The 18966-nt window shown below is 37.0% G+C and overlaps 2 protein-coding genes across 2 annotated transcripts; both read left to right on the top strand.

Moving 5' to 3' along the window:
* The first annotated feature begins 366 nt into the window (after positions 1 to 366).
* Positions 367 to 5318, top strand: LOC126381835 (transmembrane protein 43 homolog). Its single transcript, XM_050031346.1, has 8 exons — positions 367 to 517; positions 824 to 928; positions 1140 to 1366; positions 1620 to 1813; positions 2074 to 2249; positions 2545 to 2773; positions 3024 to 3129; positions 3508 to 5318. Exons 2-8 carry the CDS (start codon positions 824 to 826, stop codon positions 3653 to 3655), a joined length of 1185 nt encoding a protein of 394 aa, XP_049887303.1. The 5' UTR covers positions 367 to 517; the 3' UTR covers positions 3656 to 5318.
* A 399-nt stretch (positions 5319 to 5717) lies between these two features.
* On the top strand, positions 5718 to 18685 carry LOC126381831 (beta-galactoside alpha-2,6-sialyltransferase 2). Its single transcript, XM_050031341.1, has 5 exons — positions 5718 to 6483; positions 15140 to 15237; positions 16434 to 16579; positions 17184 to 17314; positions 17630 to 18685. The coding sequence occupies exons 1-5, from the start codon at positions 5718 to 5720 to the stop codon at positions 17872 to 17874; spliced, it is 1386 nt and encodes a 461-aa protein (XP_049887298.1). The 3' UTR covers positions 17875 to 18685.
* Positions 18686 to 18966: the final 281 nt, after the last annotated feature.

Here is an 18966-nt window from a genome sequence, read left to right as displayed (position 1 = left end):
AAATTAGATTTGTTTCAGCGTGTCAAAAATTAAAATGATTGGATTTTTCACAGACATTTAATATCTTAAAGAATTAAATGTCTGTGAAGGTGTGTGTCCACAATTTACACTATGTTAAAATCATTTAAGTAATCAAAATATTACATTTCTCCTTATTTTTTATGTGAATTTACGAATTGAAATCAACTGAAAATCCAATACCGTTTGTGTACTGCACTCATTCAAAGAAATACACGGCGGCACCGTGGTACATTCGAATAGAAAAAATGAAAGAATATGGTTTTTTATCTATATTTCACATAAGAAGGAGATGCAGTTTGCACATCCTCACCGAATAAGTGAAAACTGGTGTGAAGTTATTGTCAAATGAACCGGGAGTTTGGGACTGGTCCGAATATTGTGAGATTTGTGATTTTTCCTTGAAAATGGGTTTTAAAATTGAATTACAACAGTTTTAAAACTCTTTCATAGTTATAATTAATTATACTGTAGCGTTCTCTATACCGCCACTAAACAGGTAAGACAAATTAACTTCAAATCTACTCTTAGTTCATACATAGAGCTTTTTTAGGCATTATTTCCTGGTTGCTTTTTTATTTTGAATTTAGTAATTGTTTTAGGCTGGATTCCTATGTTTTATGTATCTTCTTACTATGAATTTCATTTACTTATGTTTTGTTGTATTGAGCTTTCTCTTGGCTTACTGTGTTGTTCATATGGTTATGAAATTTTAATGCAATGTATAAGTATACTTGGGTTACTATGTATTCTTGGGTTACTGTTTGGGTGATATTTGATCGTTCCATGTTGTATTTCTTTTCAGATGGATTGGTCAGCAGTTAGTAACCAGTTTAAACAAACTTGGTTAACTACATTACTCAGCCTTGTTCTGTTTACTGGTGTCACTTACTTCTTGCTATGGGCTGAGGTAGATAAATAATACTTTTGTAACTATTTCGCTATTACTGTGTTCTTCTAAGACAACAACAAAACAAGTTTATCGTTTTATAAACTTGGCACTTAATAAGTAGTTTATTAAACTCCTGTTTTAGTTGCTTCCATTACAATCTTATGCAAAGCTGAGAGAATAATGTCTATAGTAAATAGCAAAAGCTTAAATATAATGTTTTACTTTTCAGTCTCAAACCATCCAAAGTAACTTGATGCTAGAAGAACTCATAAATTCGGCACAAACTATTGATGTTCACACAGAAGATGATTCAGCCCGGTATGAAGGCAAGATCGTGCATGTGGTGGGTCCACTGCGGATTCTCGAGCCCATTTCTGAACCTGATTACAACATCCATGTGCAGGCAGTCAAGCTGAGGAAACGGGTGCAGATGTATCAGTGGATAGAGGAGTCTACGTAAGTTTCATTTTTTGCAATATATATATATATTATTAACCTACTTTGGTGTGAATATCTGAAAAAAAATTGGAAATGCGTATTAAATTTGATCAGTTGTATATTTTTGTAACACCATATAATTTTCAAAGCACTAATAGGTATGTTCTTCAAAATTCAGTTGGCAGAAAATAAATCTAATTTGACAAATGTCTACTCTGTCCTTGTGTTTAAAAAGTTGCAGTAACATACTCTTGCCTTTCTCTTCTTTCAGTGATCAAGAACACTTCTTAAGTGACCCAGCAGAGGAGACTCACAAGCAATACTGGTACCACAAGGACTGGAGAGACTATGTAGTGGACTCCAACCTGTTTTACATCAGACCAGGGCACCACAATCCGGCCTCTATGCCCTTGTTTAGTGAAACACATGTAGCTGATAATGTCAAGATTGGCTGGTTATATTTAGGTAAAATCCTATTACTATTTTATAATAGCTATTTTGGACTAAAACTAATTCATCATATCTCTGAGGAAAGCTTTCCACAACCTTTTTCAACCTGGAAATCTTACTATATCACCATAGAAAGAAAAATACTTATATAAAAAGTATGTTTTCTTATGTGAGGTTGGGACACTCTTCTAGAATATAAGTTTACTTTTCTGTATCATACTTCTATTTCTTCATAGGTGATGTTCTGTAAATAAAATATAAAATTACATTTCCAGGTCTTGATGTGAAGAGAAAAGTAAATGATTACTATGAGATTTGGTCTGACTCTCGACCAGACCGCACAGATATCAAGCTGCACTCGGGATTCTATTACCATGGCGAGAGTGCTTTGCAACATGAGATTGGCGATCTTCGCGTACATTTCTCGTATGCGGGGCGGGAGGACGATATTGTGAGTATACATTTTGATGATCAAAATGGCTTGACTTGTTTCTAGGAAGGTTTGGTGTTTTTGGGTTTGGCCACTATCAATTTTTGTCGAGTCTCCTTTTTAAACTCGAAAGATGTATCATTTTATACAATAAGAAAGATATAGTGCAGATCTGTGATCTGTGAGAGCTTTACAGGTGCATCAGTAATGGCAATAGCAATTTGAGTGAAATTAAAGTATGGTGTTGTGTTTATTGATCACATTTGAACCAGACTAGTATTTTTTGTTTATTTACTTTATCTATTTTTATCCACAGTATACGGCGGTAGGAGTTGTTGAAGGAGGTACACTCCAGGCGTATAGTCCCTCTATGTTTCCTCACGCGGACCCAATCTCACTACTTCGTAAAGGTTCCTACAGCTTGAAGCAACTTCACGACATAGAACGACGGGACGCTAACGTACATACATGGAAGTATCGCCTCCTCGGCTTTGTACAAGTATTCGCGTCTGCGATGACTTTGCACCCGGATTGGGTTACTATTTGTAAGTATTTTACAACTTTAAACATTTTTGCGAATCTAACGGCGAGCCTAGCTTCATAGTTCTTGCTGTTGATAGCAACTGATTGTTCTCAGTTCTGAGCTGCTAGTGTAGATAAACATAGCGGGATTCTATAGTCCCGGGATATGATTAACCCTTTGAATCGCTTCGACAACTGTATAGTTGCGATAAAGTAGCTCTTTATATTATGTATACCTACGTACGTTTGTTATTTTTCTTTTTATGTTTACAGTTTTGCAATTCCAATGGGTATCAAGCAACTTGCGGCGTTGTTCTAGAGGGTGGATCAATTTCGTCCTGTCGTTTTCGTACACATTGCTCATCATATCAATACCTTGGTAAGTTAACTCCTGAATTATATAACTTTAAATAATTTCAGAGGTACGTAATATAATTTCGACCTATAATAAATGGTGCGTAGTTTCTTGCGACGAATGTCTCCGACTGCACTAATTATATGCTGCGGGATTTCGCTAGAATGCAGTGGCGTAGGTTGGAGATTTATGAATCTCTGAATCGATTTAGAACTTAAAGTAGATCCAGTCTTTTTGTATCCTTTCTAGCATGATGGACATAGTAGGTGATGTGCTGACCAGCTCTGTACGGTTCAACATATCCATCTCAGGACTTTGTTTTAAAACTGTCAGCAATTGTTAGTAGCTCTGCCCTTCCCATTAGGGATTGGTTGGAGTTTAAGTACGTTTAATATTCCCCAGGCTAGTCCACAAGCCGCTGTTCGGCGCGCTGGTGCTGGGTGGCGCCACGCTGCCGCTGCTGCACTACTCCACGCTGCTGGCGAGCCGCGCCGCGCCCGAGCCGCCGCCGCGTGCGCCCTACGCGCGCTGGGACGACACCATTCGCTGAGAGTTACTTCGCCGCCATCTTGTGCATTTAAAAAGAAAACACTAATACCCGCATTTTGTGTGCGGCCAGTGCATATCAAGAAAAAAGTGATAATTTTGTTTTTATTTATTTTGTATTTATTTTTGTTTTATAATTTATTAATTTTTATTTAATTTGAATCTAAGTTTTGTTTCGTTACGCTTTTCTACTTGTGTAATTTATATACGTGTTTAGGTATTTATGATATAGTTTGTTGTTTTGTGCTTGGTGCTTGTTTTGGTGTTTTGGTGCTTATTTGAAATAAGTTTAATTTTGTTTTAAAATCTCATTGAATAATAGTGAAAATAAGTATACTATTAGTTTTAGTAACCAATAGGATTGACCAATTTAAGAGTTACCATGTTTTTTTCAATTAACTACTTATTCTTTTGTGAATCAAAGTTATTATAATATTAGGTGAAGGCAGTGGCGGCCCTAGGGCTGTGCGAGGTGTGCCAAAATCAACCAAGACTGGTTCAACCTGGCCGCAAACTAACTTCATCGGGTCACATTGGAACTCATACCGAGTTGTAAACAACATTTTTAAAAGATTTAAAGAGGTAAATTTCGGTGGCCGTATACTAATCGAAAAATTTTGTATTTTAAGGGGCTGAGGGGTGCCACTAAATGTTCTTGCACAACCTAAATATTTTGCTAGGACCGCCACTGGCTGAAGGTATTCATATCTAACATTAGCTTTAAGTACAGAGGAACCAAATAATTGCTTAAGAGATGAATTTACGCGTATGCTACACTACAATTTTTGTTCTAACAGGAATTTTACTAAGCAGAGGAAATCAAACTATAATAATGTGGCAAGACGTCGTTTATGTTTTGTTCAGTGATATTACATCATTTTAGTACATTACAGTATATATACTTATACATTATTTATTATTAGTTACAACGAGTTTCTATCCCAAATATCTTAGATGGATCATATGATAGGGATAATAATGAACGATGTGTTGACGTTTGGACAGTTTGTCATACCATAATTAAAACTAAGTTAATCGTAGGTACGTACGCTTAAATGTACTTCTTCCACGTTCATACATTCATTTCACATAAGTAAATATGATATTATTAATTAAATGGATTTTAATTAGAGACATTTCGTCGCTGATGTCGCGAACTGACATATTTACAGTTTTTGGCGACCGGATTTGCACCTTTTGAAATTGTCAATAAGACAAATCACTTTAGCAAAAAAAAAAAAAAATACATATGGGTACGTCAGTTAGCAAAGTCAACCACGATTTGTAATGTTCCATAGAAGTGCCATATATCCAGAATGTATAAGTTTGTTTAAATGATATAATAAATAAGATGTATAAAATAAATATTTAGCTGTGATCCCTACCTTTAGTACCTAATAACCCTGAGTGCTCAAATCTAGCTTAATACCTAAAATAATGACCCTTTACGGTCACGAGTACTAATATGTATACACTTTTTTGAAACCATGTCACATTAACTTTTTTGACAAATTAAACCGTAAGTATAATTAAATGTCAAATATGATAGTGGGACAGGGTTCTAAAGTGGGTACATGATATTGCTCATGACTGTATCATATTAAAATGCGAGGATAAGGTTGTGACCTGATAGCAGTATGTGTCGAAATAAACCCGATTTTACTAACGTTACTGTATTATTATTGCTTTGCCACTTCTACTTTATATTTTCTTTACACTTTAATTCTACTCATAAATTGTTGTTTACAAAATGTACTTGTATAGTGGCGATACAAGAGACGATGAATGGTAAGTAGTTGCGGAGGCTGCATCGGCTCGCACATGCGCGGTAGGATCCATCTCAGCTGATCGCTCCGCCCTGTCCGTCACTGCTGCAGTGCAAACCTAGCCCAAGTCAAGGTTGTGATTTTTAACGCGTTACTCTTAATAGTAAACTAATAATACGTGCTTTAATACATTTACTGTGTTCCGTATACTAGCCAAACTCTCCGACTAATCTGAACAGTGTAATACAACGCTTTATTAAAGCTTAATACATTTTCACATCGAATTTATACTTATCGAACATGCGAGCTGCAGCGATGTCAGTGTGGGTTTTTATCAACCTCCTTTGCTTCGGTATGTGCGGATATCTCTACCTAATTTGGTCTCAGTATTGGATGAATATTGAAAAGCAGAGGCTGTTTAACAAAACTCCATCTACACCCCAGAGAAGTAGCTTGACTAGCTTGAATTTAGAAGCAAAGTACAACTACCCAGTATACAACGCTTCTACGTTAAGAATAGACTCCGTACGAAAGAGATCAGCAATTGGAGGGTTTTGGAGTAGCGGGAAAGTGGTGCAGTCTCCCGATAAGTTGTCGGGCTCACAACATCCGTCCAACAACAACATTGTGAGGAAGAGCAATGGAAGTCCACGGTTCCCGAACGTACACAAACCCGTATTGGAGTTCGACAGTGAAAAGTATTTATGCGACGACTTATTTACACCAGAGTGTGATGCTCGCACGGAGGAATTTAAAGAGTTGATGCTGAAAGAGTTTCACAGGGTTCTAATGGGTGAAAGTAAAGTGTTCAGGTCGGGGTTGGATGTGCATAATACTTACGATGTGAAGTACGAAGGGAGTCCAAGGAAGGAGATGTCGAGGTTAGAGTTGTTGTGCGCGCTGCGGGCGGTGCGGCTGCGCACGGTGACGTCAGAGGATGAACCGTTCAAGCGGCTGGGGTTCCGCATCCCGGGGTCGCCGCTGCAGCAGCACCGGGCCTTCAACACGTGCGCTGTCGTCACCAGCGCCGGAGCACTGCTAGGCTCGCGGCTTGGAGAATTTATAGGTAATATGCCAACCTACTGATTGCCCCAAAAATTACTTTCATACTAAATTACGTTTTCGTTTTTCTATATCATCATCTTTAGTGAAAAACCACGTATACACCTTTAAAAAAATACATTGTAATGAGATTTTCTTTAACAAACCTCGATTTCTTTTAATTTTAATCCGGGTAAAAATAGAGGACGTAAATGTATCTAATGCGAGGTTTCGCCCGGATTGAAATTTTTTGTTACCAAAAATCACACCAGAATGTGATTTTTGAAAAAACCTCTTACGTGATTTTCACTGACGACGTATGATCGTTTTAAGCACAGTTTGTTTGTAGGTAAACGTACTAAGGTTCAATTTCATGTTTTCCATCTCCTCTTAGCGGATCTCGGTCTACGTTACGGACAACTAGTTCTTTAGTTACTTACTCTTCTAACGGCTCTAACGGCCTCTGTGGTCCAGTGGTTGAGTGTTGCCCTCACGATGCGGAGGCCCCGGGTTCGAATCCCGGTGGGGACATATCATAAAAATCACTTTGTGATCCCTAGTTTGGTTAGGACGTTACAGGCTGATCACCTGATTGTTCGATAGTAAGATGATCCGTGCTTCGGAAGGCACGTTAAGCTGTTGGTCCCGGTTACTACTTACTGATGTAAGTATGTAGTCGTTACATGAGCCATGTTAGAGGCCTTTGGCGGCTTAATAATACCCCTGTCACCAGGGTTGATGAGGTTGATAAATCCATCTCATAATCCACACGATAAGAAGAAGAAGAAGTTACTTATTTTAAATCCATAGGTAGGTACCGAAAAGTAGATAAGTAGGTAACAACTGGTGATTAATATTTGACGATGGCTCAGAAACAACAAGATAGTCTTCTATTTATAATCGCCCACATGGTCGAGGAGGGCCTACATCAATGCTGAATCATAAGTTGGAGTGCATGTGAGTTGGCGACTTCCATCAGACAATACGGACGGCGCCATTTGTGTTTACAGTTACCGTCCCCGATATGGCCAGTAACACGTGCAAAGAAGCCTTCTAATTGTCTACTAAGTTATGTTTCCGTTTTTGTTTAACAATGAATCGTACATTGGCAATGTCCTTTCAAAAAGTGATGAACTATTTATTTGAGGCTGATGGGCGTAATACCTACCACCGTACGGTTCATTATGTCTATTTTGGGACAAACATCAGAAGTGGCTGCAGGGGCTTGTTTCATATAACTTACAATTTTAAATTACAATACAATTTGGTATTCATTGCGTAACTAATATAAGCTGCAAAATGTTTCTAATACCGTAATACGCTATTAAATACGCGGGTTGTCTTTTATCAATGACTAGCGTTTATGTAAGTATGTAAATACAGGGGAGTTAAACAGCCACATCGAAGCAATTCATCTAAAAAGCAATATTGCTATTTGACGTTTTGTGTGCATTGCGTTGCGCCTAATTGCGCACTTACTTGTATATGCGCAAATGTCAAATTCCAATATTGCTTTCCGAGATGAATTGCTTCGATGTGGCCATTTTAATCCCCAGGATCTGAATTCATTTACAGATTCAATTCATCATCGTGCGAGTAAATGGCTGATTTTTCAATCTGAATTATTTGTCAATGGGATAGCAAAATGATGTATAAATAAATTCAAATTTGGAAGACTTCATTCTACGAATGGACGCTATCTGACCGTTAAGAAATCGGACCAGTAAATTAAACATATACCTACTTACTGTGATTTGCCTAAAGTATATCAATGTAGCTATAATAGAAGGGTGATCGACCGCGTATTGTGAAGTTATCGCATCGGATCTTTGCTTTGTAGACGCATTGACATGCGCAGGCAGTATTCTTCGCAGAACGGCCCAAATCGTATGCGAATTACACGAATTTATTGTTTTGTACACGGGAGTTCACTGGTTACTTAGTCACAATATGGCCACAATGTTAGCAATCGATATTGTTTGATGACAGAACCTTTACTACGAATAAATTATATTACCATCCGTGTTTAATCACATTATAATCACTGTATTGAGGGAATTGCTAGAAATATAGGTAACATGAATCAGCTGTTAAACTATTGGATGTGTAGTAAACAAGTGCAAACATTTTTATAACTATAGAATTCTTAAAATTGTGCATAGGAATACTAAGTGTAGGTACCTACGTTACACTACGGCTCCTCTTAAAATTTTCTTACGAGTGTTACTAGGCAAGCAACTTTCACTGAAAGAAATGTATTAACTCTTATGTGTACGACTTTTTGTCTATCAACATAAGACTTCGGTGTCGATTATTTGCACTTCTTGTTTTGTAGTTGAGTTTACCTTCTCATTTATATGAAATACAACAACTTTATAAAAGTCGGTACCTATTCTCCTGCAGGGATATCAGTCAGCAATCGATCTGATGTATTGCTTTATTCATGTTCCCATCTAGGTTTAGTTCGAAACGTGCGATATCCACGTGATATGCTGATAAAATGCACAGGATGTACTGTGATTGCAGTCCTTCGAATATCTCTTTCAAGCTCAGCGCAAACGCTTTTGCGCAGCGCTTTCCGATTCGCGTAGCGGTAACTTTACTTCCTTACGGTCCTCTACCTATACGGGCAATGATCATCATCATAATCCATCTTATTATATTCATATAATTTATTGGTAATAATTCGTATTACACGTCAAGATAAAAATTAGTCACATTACCATATTAAAAATTAAAATAAAATTGTTACATCAATACATTCATACAAATTATTTATTACTTTGTACTTACCAAAAATTGTACTCTTTCTATTTCTCTTTTATTTTGTATTTTTGTATTTCCTTTGTGTAATAAAATAGTCGTTATGTTATGGAGCTGCAAATTGTCTTTTGTGAACTTGTGGCTCTGCCCATCCTATCATGGATTACGACCATGGGTTTATGTGCGTCTGTTTTGGTAGGTATGAGTATTTCACGCACGAATGGTCACGAGCATTAATATATATACACTTTGGTACCATGTCACATTAACTTTTTTGACAAATTGAACTGTAAGTCACACTAAATGTCAAATATGTTAGTGCGACAGAGTCCTAAAGTGGGTACATTATATTGCTCATGACTGAACATAATCTATAAATTATGAACCGAAAAAAAAGTGTTAGCCAGTTGATATTAAAGTTCCCTGACTAATTGGAATGCGTAGGGAAACGGTTATTAGCCTGCCCAAGCTCACTGGCTCACCGATTGGTTCAGATCGTGGCAATTTGCTATTAGACTACACGATCCTAATATTACCGATCGTCGAGCCCGCAACCTTGACGCATCGACATAGAATAAGGAATAATCGTGTTCTCCTATTTCAGGTAATACAATAGTTATCCCTGGATTGACTTTGGATACATTTTCAAGACATTCTCTATGGACAAGTGTCTTTTCTATAAGTACTTGACTCTGGCAGTAATGGTTGTCTACTATACGACTACCGGTTGCCATATAAACCATGAAGTTTAAGGAATAATACTACGTATACGTAAGGCATCGGACAGGATGGATCGGCTAGTCTAATAATCGCTGCAGTGTAGATATCACATCAGTAGAACATAATAACACCTTGTATATACGTAGGGTATCGGGGAATGTTATGGCGCCACACGTCGGCGACATTTACAAGTTCTCTGCCATGCCTGCGCGTGCTCGATGGAAAATCCTACTGTTTATGGATAATCGCCATCTTTGACGGCATTCTTGTTTGTAGTCAAGATTGTTAATATATACTTGACTATCATACTTGGACTTGCGTTCAAACATCAAGTTATGCAGTTGGCTAACGACCGGTGATGGATACAGTGGCGGCCCTAGCAAAATATTTAGGTGGTGCGAGACCTCAAAGTGGCACACCTCAGCCCCTTCTTCTTCTATCGTGTGGATTGTGAGGTGAATCACCAACCCCATCAACCCTGGTGTCAGGGTTATTACAGAGCCGCCATAGGCCCCTGACATGACTCATATAACGACTACATGCTTACATAAGTAAGTAATAACCGGGACCAACGGCTTAACGTGCCTTCCGAAGCACGGATCTTTTTACTTTTTAGACAATTAGGTGATCAACCTGTAATGTCCTTACCAAACTAGCGATCACAAAGTGATTTTTGAATTCGAACCCGGGACCTCCGGATCGTGAGCCGAATGCTCAACCACTGAACCACGGAGGCCGTTCTCAGCCCCTTAAAATACAAAATTTTTCGATTAGTTTACGGCCGAAATTTACCTATTATTAATTTATTTATTTTATTTGTTTTAAATCTTTCAAGAATGTTGTTTAAGGCCACCCGGTATGAGTATTATGTGGCCGCAATCTAACGCGATGAAGTTTTAGTTTGCGGCCAGTCTTGGTTGATTTTGCCTCCCCCCCACCTCGCACAGCCCTAAGACCTGGATAGATGGCGATACGATTCATTACTTATCACTTTGGTTTAAAAGGCTCCAGGAAACGCGGGCACGGTACTTAGTTCATCATGCGGTACGGTACTTAGTGTATCTCTGACTGTATAATCAAATAACATACCATTATATCTGTATCGAAGGCAGAGGTGTACTACACATCCACTCCTCGCCAGCCCCTCCTCCGACCCGTTCAGACTATAGTCGTGAACTTGTTGAGAATTTAGTCGTAAACCTATACAGGGTGTTAGTGACATCATTACGAAAACTTTTACGGATGATTCAGACCATGATTCCGAGTTGATATCAAGTGGAATTTTCTGTCGTAAAAATCCCCCTCGGTATTCGTTCCAATGTCACTAACACCCTGTATTACTATTAGAATTGATAAAAGTAGTAGTAGTAATAGTAGTAGTAGGTATGTGGAAATAATCTGCTCTTGGCTGTAGTTGCAACTACCTTCTGATTTTATGTTTTTTGGAATAACATAGAGCTAATCTCACATCCTTATAGTAAAAACAAAAAAGACAGCAGATGATTCATTTTCATGTAAATTATATTGCACTGTGTTTGTTAGTCATTCAATAACCGCAGACCATGCCTTTGTCCTTTCTTAAAAATTGTGATAACTTTATAGCGCAGACGTGGCCGAGACAATGACACACGAATCACGGCGCATACTATGATTTCCTACTTATTAACAACTTATGTAAATAAACTTAAGGTTTTTATTGCAAACTGTTTAATTGTATACTATTAACTACGTAGAGATAAGGAAGATCTAACTCTGATCTAAGATATTATCTTTAAATTATGACGTATGGCTCGTTAGATAAAATACACAATTGCAAAACTGTAATTTTCTTGCTTTTATTTTTGAAGTCACTCATAGTAGGTTTGCCTTAGACGGTAATAACTACTTGGCTGGACAAAATGCAGTAAGCTCAATTACATTAAAGCTATACACACACAATAAAGCTTATTTAGTCCTGTCATCGCATTTCCAAACGACAAACAGACATTATACTTACATACGTACATTATCAGCGTGCTCTCGTAAACATTGGGGAAGGTAGATCTAAAAGGTATAAGGATACAATTTACAGTAACTTTTGGTATTGGGATAAATGCCGTTATTCATAAATCCATGTTACAGAAGCCGTGATTCATTAATCCAACTCTACCTCTGCTTCAGCATAGCATCAGAGCTGCGAGATACCTGCAGCTTTTCGTTTATTTTGCTATTGAAGTCCCACTTGTATTGTCGTCAGAAGAAATCAAATCAAATAGGCTACGCGACTGGCTCAAAGATAAATTATTAATAGAAACTAGTTTAAGATGATTAAAAAATAATCAATTTTTTCTTATTGATTCATTTATAATTAATAATTACCGCTCGCCTCTGTCTATTGAAGTGAACATTGCGATATCATCACCGCACACTTAGCGTAACGTATAAAAAATCCATAGAAATGTACTTTTCGTTTTGACGTTTAGTCTAGGTTGTTTTCTTGCTTCTTTTCTTTGCAACGACCACGTCCAGATGCATAAAATTCAAATGCAAATTTTTGCCAACTAAAAATATTCTTTTACTTTCACACTTGTCGTTAACGATTTATGAGTATTTGCTGTCTTCATTTGAGTGCTAATTAGTAGGGAGGACGTCCAAACAAGCGAGCAGTATGTTTGGAAGGAATATTTGTATTGATATTAGTCGGTCCATGGCTCACGGGATGCGTGCGCAGTGTCAACAACCCACGCCCGTGCATAATTCATTCTGCACCATTGTACTTTACTTGAGCTTAGCCGACCCTGGACACTATGCAGCGGTACAAAGAATTGAATTGAAGATAGACGCAGTATTGATATTTTAAAGTGTTTAAGTTTATAGAAGTTACACAGAATTAAGACGGTAAAACCTTGAAAATTCAATTATTTATTTATTTTAATAATTTATTGTACACAGGATATCATCACAATATGACGACATGAAAACACTTTCAAAACAGTCTACTTGAAAATATTTTAATGCTTTACCTATTTTGTTTGCCACTCTACTACTTTGTTTTATTACTAAGATGAGACTTAATATTTTAGGGTATGATTCCTACCTCTTGATTTATTCTAGTCTAGTTGTATAACTGTATCTGAAATCACGAGTTCAGTGCGTATTTTCTCTGGGTTTTCGCTTAACCTCGATACGCGGATTTTTTTCTCTCATAGGCGGTAATTACAGAGTGTACATTTTCTGCTAGCGCGTGTGGAAGTAGGTATCTACCTGCTACCGGCGTCTTCGTCCTTTCTGTCACTACAGTATAATTGATCTATAACATAAGATTGATGCTAAGTGTGCGACGGTGTCGCAATGTTCACAACAATAGAACGAAGCGAGGCGTAAACGCAGCACATACATTATTGAACAGTTTTATTTTCCATTATAGATCGTTTGGATTGTCGCGTGATTTTCTTTTACCCCTGCGCGTGACCTGGTTATTAGGGCTGCTGGGGTACAAATACACAGGCGCCAAATCTAATTATTTAGGCATTTTGAGGAAATTACTGGGAATAGAAACATCATATTTTGTTATTTAACATTATAATAAAACAATCTTCAAAGTAATTCTCATAGTTATTTACTTTCCTACTGTTTTTTCTGGTCATTTTTTACTTTGTTTAGAATTTAACCTAACTTGAATTGTCAGTAGGACTTACAAAGATATTAAAGTAAAAAAACTCTAACATAAAGTAAGTACATTGGAACATCACCCTGACAGAACAAGTAAGGTCGATTTTTGATCACCCTAGTCGTGATTTATATGGTCAATTAGCTCCTCTCGAGCGACAGTATATCAAGGAAATGTCGTACTTACACTTATAAAAAGTGATCGCCTCACTCATGTTTTACTCGATACCTGTCGAGGATGGGTGTAATTATCGGGTGTTTAATTGTGTTGTTTACTCCATTGTTCCGCTTTCTTACATGTGCTGAGTCGAACTCAAAATGACCTTACTAACTATGTGCTCAAGAAAATAACTCGGTCAAAGTCTTTGGAGGACTATACTTAAAAACTTATTAAAGAAACCTGTAGGAACTAGAATCACATTTGAACAATTACTGTTTGATTTTTTACAGTAGTTATTATATAAATAACCATATAACGAGATTGGTTGAATGGTCGTCATGTTTACTTAGTAAGTGCGTGTATTTATTTTTCATAATAGGTAGGTATTTCATGCTTAATTCGTATACCGAAAGGTGCGACATAATGCGACAAAAAGAATAAGTGAATTTGAATTTATTTTTCGTCCAACCTATTTAAAACTACACAGAAAGACATCAACGAGATACCTTTTTTATTTGCTCTATATAAGTATTATAGTCGTTGATTATTTACAGTCCTTATCTGTTAAAATAGCACTTTCAATTGTAAAACTACTATTTGAAGGAATAGAACTAAAAGTTTAATTCTAAAGGAATTGTTACTCAAAAATCGCCGTACTAACGCTGTTATAACTTTCCAATTACACTTCTCCGGCTATCTAAGCATAACATAATATTACGTGCTATTATTGGCTTTAGAATCTCAACAATAAACAATAGTTTGAAAAGATTTCGCTTATTCCCTTGGCATTATTTCAAAATTCCTGAAGTGGAGCGGAAACGAGCAGCGCGATAGTTTTCAAGGTGACCGCAGTTATTGGAAATGATTCTCTACGATTAATCCGCTGAAAGTATTAATCGTATTATAATACTGTAAGTTTCTAAGGGAGACAGGGCCTTGATACGACTGCCGCACAAAAAAATATTGTCACGAACTGTGTGGTGTGAATTAGAAGACAAAAATACTATTATTTTGTATTGGATCCGTATCTATGTTATATTGTAACCAGAGCCGGAAGTTTAATATATTGTTTGGTATAATTTTTTATTTAATCAAATTATGATTGATATGATCGGGTATATCACCCACCTAAGATTGGGATTTTTACACGCCCATTCGATAATAAAAGAAAATTTTAAGTCAATATTTACAATTTAAAGAAATCTGAATAGAATTATACGTAGAATATACATATTTACTTTTATTTGAGAATATACTTATTTATCCAACTACATTAGTTCAAAGATTTTCCAAACTGCTCTTGGTACGAGGTCATCAGAAATATCACAATCAAGTTTTCTCATTTGATAAAGCGTGATGAAAAACTAATTTTCTTCCTCTGTGCCAACAGATTCCCATGACATGGTGTTGAGATTCAACAATGCTCCCACCGAGAATTACACAGAGGATGTTGGATATAAAACTACATTTCGCGTACTGAATTCACAGGTATACCTACTCTGACAATCTCTATACAACGAGGAACTTTCCAGGCTACGTTCACCAAAACAATATAGATGGCGTTGTTCAGATTAAACGTGATAATTACGTATTTTCTCGACATAGCTCGGAGAATTGCAAAGCTGAAGTGGCAGTGGGCAGGACACATAGCGAGGAGAACCGATGGCCGCTGGGGCGGAAAGGTTCTAGAATGGCGACCACGTGTCGGACGACGCTCAGTGGGTAGACCCGCTACAAGGTGGACCGACGATCTGGTGAAGGTCGCGGGAAGCCGCTGGATGCGGGCAGCGCAGGACCGATCATCGTGGAGATCCTTGGGGGAGGCCTATGCCCAGCAGTGGGCGTCGTACGGCTGATGATGATGACGTATTTTCTCATTACTCGGGTACATAATTATTCCAAAATACAATGTAATGGCAGTAGCATATACAAAAATAATTGTTGTTTAATATTTGGATCACATTATGTATAGAATGATGTGGCTTCTATTTATCTTGACTAGAATAATAATGAGTGGAAGTTGTTATTGTACCTTGGTGTAATAAAAAGGGTCATCATTTTTACCCAAAAACAAAGATAAAAGATGCATATATCTGTTATCCATTAAATTAGAATGTTATCCATGAAATTAGAAGTTTAAACGAAGAAAAAACTTAACAACGCCACCTATCGTGTTTTGGGGAACACCGATTGGAAAGTCCCTTATTATAAGTGGTTATCACTCGCTTCTACTGTTACTGTTATAAATGTGGCGGTAGCTCGCGACAGCCACCAGTGGTTAAGGTATGTGGCTTGTTTGCGCCGAGGCTAACGGTTACAAAGGCACTGTAGAAAAGAAGTATGTAATCCAGCGAAATAGAGCGGAATACCACGCAGTGGCCAAGGAAAAATAAGTACTTACACTCTAGCAAAAAAAATCCCTTCGATTGATTGATTGATAGATCCTATTTAATGAACATATTTTTTTTTGACGTGACTTATTGTAATTTGCCGTAGATGGCATTAACTACTTGGCTGGACAAATCGGAGTCCTGAAGTGTTTGGTGTCGCGAGCTGATTGGCCGCCTCTATGGCTAGAGTTATCGTGTAGTCGGGATCGTATATTAAGGTACATAAAATAAGACTCGTAGACTTACTAATATACTTACAAAACATTTTAATTTGGTATCTCTATATTATTGCAGGTTGTAACGAAACCCGAATTCCATTTCTTAGAGGATCCGCTGTATAAAGATACATCTCTACTAATATGGGACCCTGCTAACTACTCCTCTACTCTGGAAGAGTGGTACAACCATCCGGACTTCCCTCTCTTTCCCGTGTATAAGAAGTAAGAGATTCACAGTTGCTAGTAACATCGTTGTTAAAACTTTGAAGGATGATTTAGACCATGATTCTGGGTTTACATCAAGCGGAATTTTTCGTTGCAAAACTATGGAACTGAAAATAATTCAAATAACACTAAAATTTTCATGAAATTTCCGACAGAAAATTTCACTCGTTATCAACAGAGTCATGGTCTGAATCATCCCCCTCAGTATTCGTTACGGTGTCTTTTACAACCATACGGCTACTGGTACTTGCACGGGGTGTAAGTGACATCGTAACGAATACTGAGGGGGATGATTCAAATTATTATTCTGAGTTAATATCAAGTGGAGTTTTCCATCACGGTTTTTATGCAGTACTTTATTATTATATTTAAATTGTAAATCTAAGAGGGTTAATATTTATTTATTTATATTCTATACTTACTTACAAACGTTTATTGATTAATAAAGATAAATAATGACATAACAATAGTTGACAAATACAAAACTAATTCCAGTAAACATTCTTAAACTTAACAATACTTACATATTTCACGTACTTACTTAATATCTATCTAGGTTTGTTGTCGTTTCAGTGACTAAAACCATTATGCGAATTTTCAGATTGCTACAAGACAGAACTGATGCAGACGTCCATTTATTGTCACCTCAAGTGTTATGGGGGCTGTGGTCTGTGCTGCAAGACTCCTCTCCTTACAGGTTGCGCCGGAACCCTCCTTCTTCAGGTTTTATAGGTAAGTCCACCTTACATTTATAACTATATTATTCGGAATTCGGCATTTTAAAATTTACTCCTCACCGCGTTGTTTTTGTTTTCTTGAATAAAAAGCTAAATTCCAATATCTACACACAGAATGTTACTTTATAATCTTTCTGAATGATTAAAAAATAACTATTCTAGTAGTTCGATATGTTAAAAAAGTAAAGACATTTTGTATTACGTAGTCTATGTACTAGAACTTTAATTTGTAACATTTCAACAATGAAATTCAATTAACAATGCTTCGATAATTATTTTGCCATTTCTACAACATGAGTTACATGTTCAGGCGTGTGGTTCTCGCTGCACCGTTGCCGCCGCGTGCGCGTGTTCGAGTACGTGCCGTCTGCGCGTGCGACGCGACGCTGTCACTACCACAGCGCGCGCGACGACGCTGCGTGCACGCTGGGCGCCTGGCATCCGCTAGCTCAAGAGAAGGCCCTTGCCGAGCGCATACGCGATAATACCGACATCGATGTCTTCCAGCGAGGTTTCATTGATATACCTGGCTTCAGTAGTTTATCCTGTCCTTGAAGAACACATCATATAATATTAAAGAGAGCAAATAGATGCATGAGTTTAGTTGAACATTTTTTATATATAAAGAACTTTGAATGAACCGTAAACATAAGGTGGGTACGCTTTACCGGTATACGATGGTACCTGGCTTCAGTAACTTGTCTATTAGAACGTGATATGAATGACCGATAGACATAATGCGGGTTATCAAGAACAATGCAACCCAGGACCTTTAGACAAGATGTTCTTGGTGGAGTAGACGCTAGATTTATAAAATATTTATAAATTTGGCGTCAATAGACATATTTCAGAAAAGCTACGTGAAACGCTTGATGAACTTGAGCTTGATTTTGGCTTGATGTACGTTTTTCCCGACAGTTTTACTCAAATATCGGATCATCAATAAGATAATAAGTAATTCCATTGTTTTTCTATTTAGCCCATATTGTTGAACCCGGTATTATGTGTTTTAATTAAGTACGCGGATACTTACCAACGTTACTTCCAAAACCACGTTCGGTACTGAATGTTTTCATTTCAGTTTGAATGTCTTCCATGACAAGTTATACATGTTCATTAGTCTATAAAGAAGATGTAAAGATGTAAATGGACACTATAGTCGTCGATTTTCCGCATTGACTGAACATCAAAGGACAATAAACGTTGATTAAAATATCTGTATTCGGGTTTATGCGTTTCATCCGTAATTAAAGACGGTTGAAACTTATTATCGGAACAGATCGATGCAGATCATTAAATTGACATACTTAAAACTTGAAATATAGGTATGATTATTTTGAAAAGTAAATAATTATTAATAAAATTAAAAGTCTTCCTAATTGCAAACAATAAAAACATGTAGAACTCATATGTAGAGATTTTAATAAATTCGTAAATGTGGATAATTTTGTTTTATTTTAAAGTACTGTAGATAATAATTGTGGACTGCAAGTGCGACCATATTTTGGACCCATGGTTTCAATAAGAATGAAGGAAATGTTTTACAACTTAATCGTGTTTATCGTCTACTACAAAGTGGGGCCTCACCCATACATGAACATAAGTTAGAACATGACAATTTCGTGCCGTTTTGTAGTTTCATGATAA

This window comes from Pectinophora gossypiella, chromosome 3 (genome assembly GCF_024362695.1).
Source record: "Pectinophora gossypiella chromosome 3, ilPecGoss1.1, whole genome shotgun sequence".
In the NCBI taxonomy this organism is placed as follows: Eukaryota; Metazoa; Arthropoda; class Insecta; order Lepidoptera; family Gelechiidae; genus Pectinophora; species Pectinophora gossypiella.
The sequence above is the reverse complement of the archived record's forward strand: the minus strand, read 5'-3'. Positions and strand labels throughout refer to the sequence as shown.